Raw genomic sequence first — 7,401 nt, forward strand, 5'->3', positions numbered from 1 at the left:
CCGGGAGAGGGGCGTGACTGGAGGGCGGGAGGGGGCGGGACCAAAATGCATTTTGGTCCCGCAACGGAAATGTCTTGCTGCGGGGGGGGGCGGGGGCCAAAATGACGCGATTCACGTCATTTTGGGGTGTCAGTAGTGGGATGCGAGAGATTTGCCAGCTCTCCCGGGAGTCCGTGAGAACGACCCGGACATTCCGGGAGATGTGGCAAGTATGTCTTGGTTACATGCAGACATGTATCCCCATACTCCTAAGAAAAGGTTTCCATTCCTCCCAAAGTATTCATTATAAAAATGCTGACTCCTAACTTCTTTCAAAATTGCTTTAGACCTGCATATGGGAATATGAACATATTTATAAATACTACTACAGGGCTTTTTAGATTTCAACATGTATTTTAAGTTCTGTTCCAATTAAAATCCATCATTATGTTTTGTGATGTAAATGAAAAGGCTATGGGGATTATATAGAAGTAACATGCAGAAGTGCAGTAACCCATAGATATCATACATAATGCTTTTATTGTCTAAGCTGCACTAGGCGGATTTCAGCTAGTTGTTGACTGCTCGCTATGGGTTAATCTCATTAGACTTCATTGGTTACCCACTGTGTACATCTCAGCACAGCATACTTTCTTTATGACAAGCATAAGGATATCTAATAAAAGTAAAAGCAGGCACACAATCAGTTCATCAAACAGCAGTTTAACGTGGTCGTATATGAAGAGCACCATAATGAGATCGTCTGAAGAATTTACAATCTAGTACAAGAGATATGCACACATGCCTTTGGTTTGTTGCATTGCAATGTCTCCCAGACAGGCTTTGGCAGATCCTAGTGCTACCAGCCATCTCTGCCTGTCAGCTGCATTCTCTGCACACAAGTAAAAGCACTGCTCCCTTGGTATAAATAGATCCATCCGACAGCTATCAGCTTGATGCACTGCAAGTGAAGGAAACAAAGGATATGGATTTAAAAAAATAAAGAACATTTGACCCTGGCGAATATGATATTTGTAGGAGAAAGGAGAATATAAGATCCTGTCAGAGTGTTGCTAAATCACATTAAGGGCAGCTTAATAACACAAAGAAAGTCACACTGGATATTAAAAGAAGTGGTAAATCGATCCTACCTCGGATCTCACACACAGCCATTTTAATGCTGCCTTTGCATGCTTTACCAACATTGTCCTGGGAGTCATAGTAAGACAAGAATCCTCTGTCCAGCACAAAGTAACGCGGTTGCCAGCCTGGGAAGATTTCAAGACATAAATGTACATGGTGCAAGAAGCAGTAAAATAAATACATAAAATTTCATAATAAAAATTGGCATTCACATGGAATATGGAAATATTTCCTTCTCAGTAGCTGCACTGAGTAAAACTGTATCTGCATCTAAGGACTCTATATAAATCAGACATGATGGTTTTCTTTTTTGTCCCGACAGTAGATTGTTTCACAACCCATTAACCAGCACATTTCACCTATCCCAAGAAGACAGCCATTGCATGGGCAAGCAGCTTTCCAAGCGGTCACCTGTGGCCCCCAGCTCTGTTATATTGTTAGTTATAGATTAGACCACTTGTTTAAAGTGACTGCAGATAAATTACTAAAGATCGGTGTCTCCAACTTTGAGTAAATGTTTGTTTTAACTTTTTTCTGAGATTAAGGGTAATGTGTGGCCCTTTTGAAAGGTAGAGGGCCAACCATGCGTCTCTCGAAGTGTATCAGGATGCCTATCTCTCATCTAGCACGTTCATAGGTGCACATCCACATCATATATTATGGAACTGCCTCTTGAAAATCATCATCATCTATTTTTATAGCACCACTAATTCCGCAGCGCTGCACAGAGAACTCATACACATCAGTCCATGCCCCATAGGAGCCTACAATCTAAATCTCCTAACATACACACACTCACACATACACCGACAGAGAGACTAAGGACAATTTAATTGCAGTCAATTAACTTACTAGTATGTTTTTGGACTGTGGGAGGAAACCGGAGCACCCGGAGGAAACCCACGCAAACACAGGGAGAACATACAAACTCCACACAGATAAGACCATGGTCGGCCGAACTCTTGACCCCAGTGCTGTGAGACAGAAGTGCTAACCACTAAGCCATCGTGCTGCCTGGTTTACTTTTGCATGAATTGTTGTGGGTATAACTGGAAGTGTGCATGGGGCAATCAGCAAAACCATCACACCAAAGTCCATTCTATGACCACTTTAGCACCAACCCCTTCATTAAATTCAGCTTTTCTCTTATAATACATTTAATTTTAGCCATATTTATGCCTTAAATTAAACATATATATAGATTATAGATTATACCTGTCAATTTTGTATATTTTAGGGTCATTACATTGTTCAAAACCATACTTTGAATGTGCAAAGGGTGTCCCCTTTTGCAGAAGGGAAAATGCTGTGTGGCCCCCAGCAAACCTTGGGAAAGCCCCCCTACCCATTTTCATCTAAATCTGGCCCATAAAATGAAATCTTGTTTGTGGATGTATAAGTAGGCAATTCCTATCTGAAGTTGCACAACTTTGCACAACTGCAGATGATTACATTTTGGCCTGGAAATCAAATTTCTCACTAAACAGCATTTGCACTATGCTTTTGCACTTTAGTAAATGGCCTTTACTATGTATAGGTGATAAGTACTCCCTTTGTCAGATACAGAGTATACTCTCCCTGCATAGTCTGTACTAGACAAATTACTTTAGTCTGATTGTGCAATAAATAAATCAACATCTGGACACCTTGATAAGGCACCGTATTTATTTTAGGTAGGACTACACCCCTATACACACACAAGCTTGTCTCCACTACTACCACTAGTATCATATGACACTTACACTTCACTCAGGAAACTAGCAGTAAACTATATATTATGCAGAATAATAACTACTGTAATGCCATAAACAATGTTAAACAAGTTTAATAATACAAAGTGCCCCTATATTTATTTTCAAAAGCTTTATATGTGTAAGCAAATCAATGTAATTACATCAAAAACAGCCAAACTTACTATACTAAACTTAAAACACAAGTTAGGTTATAAAGTATTGCTACTAATAACATTTACAAATATAGATGGAAAAGATTCAGGACCAGAATTATCAGAATTGGAGATATTTGAGATAAAGTTGTGACCATAGGTGGTGAGATTTTCCCAAGACTTCCTGTCAGTAATCCCATTGGAAGAACAGTTACTTGTAGCCATCTTTTACAGAAAATGGCTGACGACAGACTATACAGTTACCACTCAACAGCACAGCAAACACCTAGCCCTGACACTACTAAGATTTGGTTTAATTGCTGACACTCTCTAGGAAGGCTTCAGTTACTCTCTGACTTACGCCAAAAAACAAACTGGGTAAAACAGACAAAGAGGTGAGAAGGCCCTGCACGCAAGCTTACAATCTATAGGACAATGGGAGTTTGACACGAGGCTAAGGCCAAGTCTACATTTTGTATTTTGGCCTAGCCAGACTGCAAAGGTAAAAGTGACTCATAAGTTAAATGATCCTGTCACACAACAATGTTGGTCAAGAGGTAGTTGTCTTGTGTGAAATTGTGTAACGGGTGGTAATAGGGTAATGTAGTGAGGTTAAGAGGGTGATTGAGGAATATTATAAGCTTGTCTGAAGAGGTGGGTATTCAGAGAACGCTTGAAAGTTTGTAGACCAGAGGAGAGTCTTATTGTGCAGGGGAGAGAATGCCATAGAGTGGGTGCAGCCCGAAAAAGTCCTGTAACCTGGAGTGGGAGGATGTAATGAGGGTGGATGAGAGACGCAGATCTTGTGCAGAACAGAGTTTGCGAGTTGGGAGATATTTTGAGACAAGAGAGGAGATGTATGTTGGTGCAGCTTTGTTTATGGCCTAGTAGGTTAGTAAAAGTATTTTATATTGGATTCGGTAGAAACCAGGCAACCAGTGTAGAGACATACAGAGTGATTCAACAGAGGAATAACTATTTGCAAGGAAAATCAATCTTGTCGCAGAGTGCAAAATAGATTTTAGGGGTTTGAGTCTGTTTTGGGGAAGACCAGTAAGGAGGGAATTGCAGTAGTCAATGCGGGAGATAAGTGCATGAATTAAGGTTTTTGCAGTGTCTTGCGTGAGTTATGTGCAAACTCTGGAAATGTTTTTTTAGATGTATGTAATACACAAGTTATGGTTTTCTGCACATTTACATATGAGATATGACTATTTTAGAAAATTTGGAAAGACACTACTTTATCTCTTTATTTTTTTTGATAAGGCTGGTTTCTACGCTTGACAAGGTATCTATGTAGCTAGTGTTCTTGATTACAAATATGTACAGTGGTCTTCTCAAAGATGGATTATGTTAAGCCTTGTTTTCCTATATGAAATGTAATGCACAGTTGCCTGATAAACCAAAGCATGTGTGGGCACATTTATTAAGATGTGATAATTATCGCACAATACAATAGCTTGGGGACAAGAATATGCATGATATTATTGTTGGTGGGGCATTGCATCACCAGTGGAATGACCGAGTCCAGGAAGGACTGAAAATATGACAGAAGGAAATATGAGGCATTTGAGTATGCCCAAAGCCTGCAAATAGATAACAAGATTATGTCTAGCATATGCATTTACATGAATAGACAATAGTGAGGGGAAAAAAAATTAGGATTTTACATTGCAGACTGGGGTCAAGGGAGAAAACTACTTGATATGTCATGTGTTATATCTGTGGGAAAAAAATTGAAGCATGCCAGTACATCATCTCCCCCTACTGTGGGGGTGATTTCCCTCAGCTTGGTGGATTGGTTGTATCCACCATAGGTTAGGACCCATTCAACTGCATAACGAGATGGACTTTTCCCATGTATTATATTAATTTTCCATGTTCTGGGTGGGATTCAATATAAATATACATGTATATTTTAAGAAAAAAAAGTTTACAGGTCCTCCTTTTAAAGAAAAACCCAAATACATGCCATTATGTCTGGGCAGCACAGTGGCTAAGTGGTTGGCACTCCTGCCTCACAAACTGGGGTCATGAGTTCAATGGCATTATCTGTGTGGAGTTTGTATGTTCTCCCCGTGCTTGCGTGGGTTTCCTCCGGGTGCTCCGGTTTCCTCCCACACTCCAAAAACATACTAGTAAGTTAATTGACTGCCATCAAATTGACCCTAGTCAATCTCTCTCTATGTCTGTCTGTGTGTGTATTTGTTAGGAAATGTAGACTAAGCTCCAATGGGCCAGGGACTGATGTGAATGAATTCTCTGTACAGCGCTGCGGAATTAGTGGCGCTACGTAAATAAGTGGTGATGGCGATGATTATTATGTTCTGCAAAGCCCAGTTTGGGCATACCAAATGGCTATGCATGGAATATGCATTATTTTTAATATGCATTTAAAACAACAATAGGCACCATAGTACCAGCTTCTTACCATGGCACTGCAACTAATCACTTTGTGAAATAAAAAAACTGATCACATTCCAAGTATGACAATATCGTAGAAGTTTGCAAAGAGGCTTATGGGTGAGAGTATACAAGGACTCTTCCCACCTGCCACTTTTATGCAAGATTAACTTATACTTTGGGGATGGTGGGTGTTTAACTTTTTCTATAGCTACATAGAGGTAACCGTGAAAATATAATCTGTCTATGCTTCAACTTCATTTTCTAGAAGTGGTGCATAAAACATGGGCATAATTAGTTCAGCATGAGAGAACAACATGTCTATGTTTACTTTATATTACTAATATGAGAGTGAATTACTATACTGTTTTCCATATATAAATATAACGATAGAGGCCCTAATTCATTAAGGAAAGTTAAGGAAAAGTAAAGAAAAACCATGTTGCATTGGAGGAGGAGGTAAATTTAAAAGGCAGATTTAGATTTATATTTGGGGTAGGGAATGTCCTAGATCAACTTTAAATTTCAGTGTACAAATAAGGTATCAAATATTTGTGCGCTATATAGAAAAAAAAAAACAGCCAGTATTTTCCTTATGTGCAAAATAAGGAACTCATTTGCACCCCTTGCATTGCAACATGGTTTTGTCCAGAAAAACTTGAGTAAGAAAACGTACTCAATTTTTGGCTTAACTTTCCTTAATGAATCAGTCCCAGAGGGATCACATGAACTTTGAAGATAGTAGAATACCTATATGCCTTTAAAATCAGTAACAGAGTACTTCCTTCATTGACTGTACACTTTACATTTTTCCAGCAATTGTCTGTAAACTGTGGAGAGGTTTGATACAATATTGTTAAAATACTCCAGATAACATTCCTGTCAGAATAGATTGACTGTTTAAAAACATTTTGGTTTATTTACAAGGAAGTTGTCGTAGACAATAACTTCTTTAAAACAAAAACAGTTTTATAAAGGGAGCACAATATGATAAATATTGATTATACAGTAAAATAAAATATAGATTTATGAAGAGCATAGTTGTCCTGTGTTTTGTTCTAGTCCTCAAACTATATTTGTAACAATAACATAATTAATCAAAAAGAAGAACATTAATTAAAAACAAATCAATGGGTTGCTAAACTGTTCCAGGCAAAGAGGGAACACCAGTACTAGTGAGACATCCATACCACAATGGCAGTCCAGCTGTCCTGAACCTATGAACCCCAACATAACCTGCCAAAGGCCAGTATGGCACACTGGGACTTGTAGTGCTACTGCTACATTGTCTAAAATTGGTCAATAGGAGCGGCTTATAATTTGTGGATAATGGATACAAATTCCACGCTGCAAAGACAAAAGGCTGCCTTAATATCCCATTGGGATACTTTTCAATCAATATTCAGTACATCTTATACTGGAAAGAATTTTTTTTTTTTTTTTTTTTTTAAATTGGGATTACCAAGCAAGATATCCCCACTTAACCCAGCATCACATACGATATATTACTGGTACAATCCTCAGTGAAAAAAGTGCCGTGGTGTATAGCAATGTAAATCACTGGTCTTAGACAACTTGTGACTCTCCACCTGAGGTGGAGCTACTACAATCCCTGCATTAGTGTCCTCCCAGCACAGGAATATATCGCTGTGTGCATACATTATTCCCTAATCCATTCCTCCAGTACCTGACAGGTAGTTAGTCCACTTCAGCAGCGAGCCCTTCATGTCGAACAACCTCATCGCCCGATCCCTGCAATCCTATACAGTAACAATTCACATTAACCAATGGTAGGCGAATGGGCGTGGCCAATTACAACCAAATACCAGCCAAGCCCCTAACAGGTAGAAGGGTGTGGCCCAAGCGAGACACTTGGCCAATGACAGGTGACCGATGTGGTGGCACGTGGGTTCTTGTGGGCGTGGTTTGGAACTCCCTCATTACCCCACGTAACACTCAGAAGAGTGATCCCATTAGATACAGCGGCAATA

The 7,401-nt window shown here is 39.3% G+C and overlaps 1 protein-coding gene across 2 annotated transcripts in view; it reads right to left on the reverse strand.

Moving 5' to 3' along the window:
- LOC142141092 (pleckstrin homology domain-containing family A member 3-like) overlaps positions 1–7,395 on the reverse strand; it is a 29,823-nt gene extending 22,428 nt beyond the window's left edge. For both annotated transcript variants that reach the window (XM_075199207.1, XM_075199208.1), the window contains exons 1-3: positions 7,098–7,395; positions 1,131–1,247; positions 785–940 (exon numbers count right to left, since the gene is read on the reverse strand). In XM_075199207.1, the coding sequence (XP_075055308.1) occupies positions 785–940; positions 1,131–1,247; positions 7,098–7,152 (328 nt within the window). In that variant the 5' untranslated portion in view covers positions 7,153–7,395. The remainder of the gene's footprint in view (positions 1–784; positions 941–1,130; positions 1,248–7,097) is intronic.
- Between the last annotated feature and the right edge of the window lie 6 nt (positions 7,396–7,401).

This window comes from Mixophyes fleayi, chromosome 2, assembly GCF_038048845.1.
Source record: "Mixophyes fleayi isolate aMixFle1 chromosome 2, aMixFle1.hap1, whole genome shotgun sequence".
Taxonomy (NCBI): Eukaryota; Metazoa; Chordata; class Amphibia; order Anura; family Limnodynastidae; genus Mixophyes; species Mixophyes fleayi.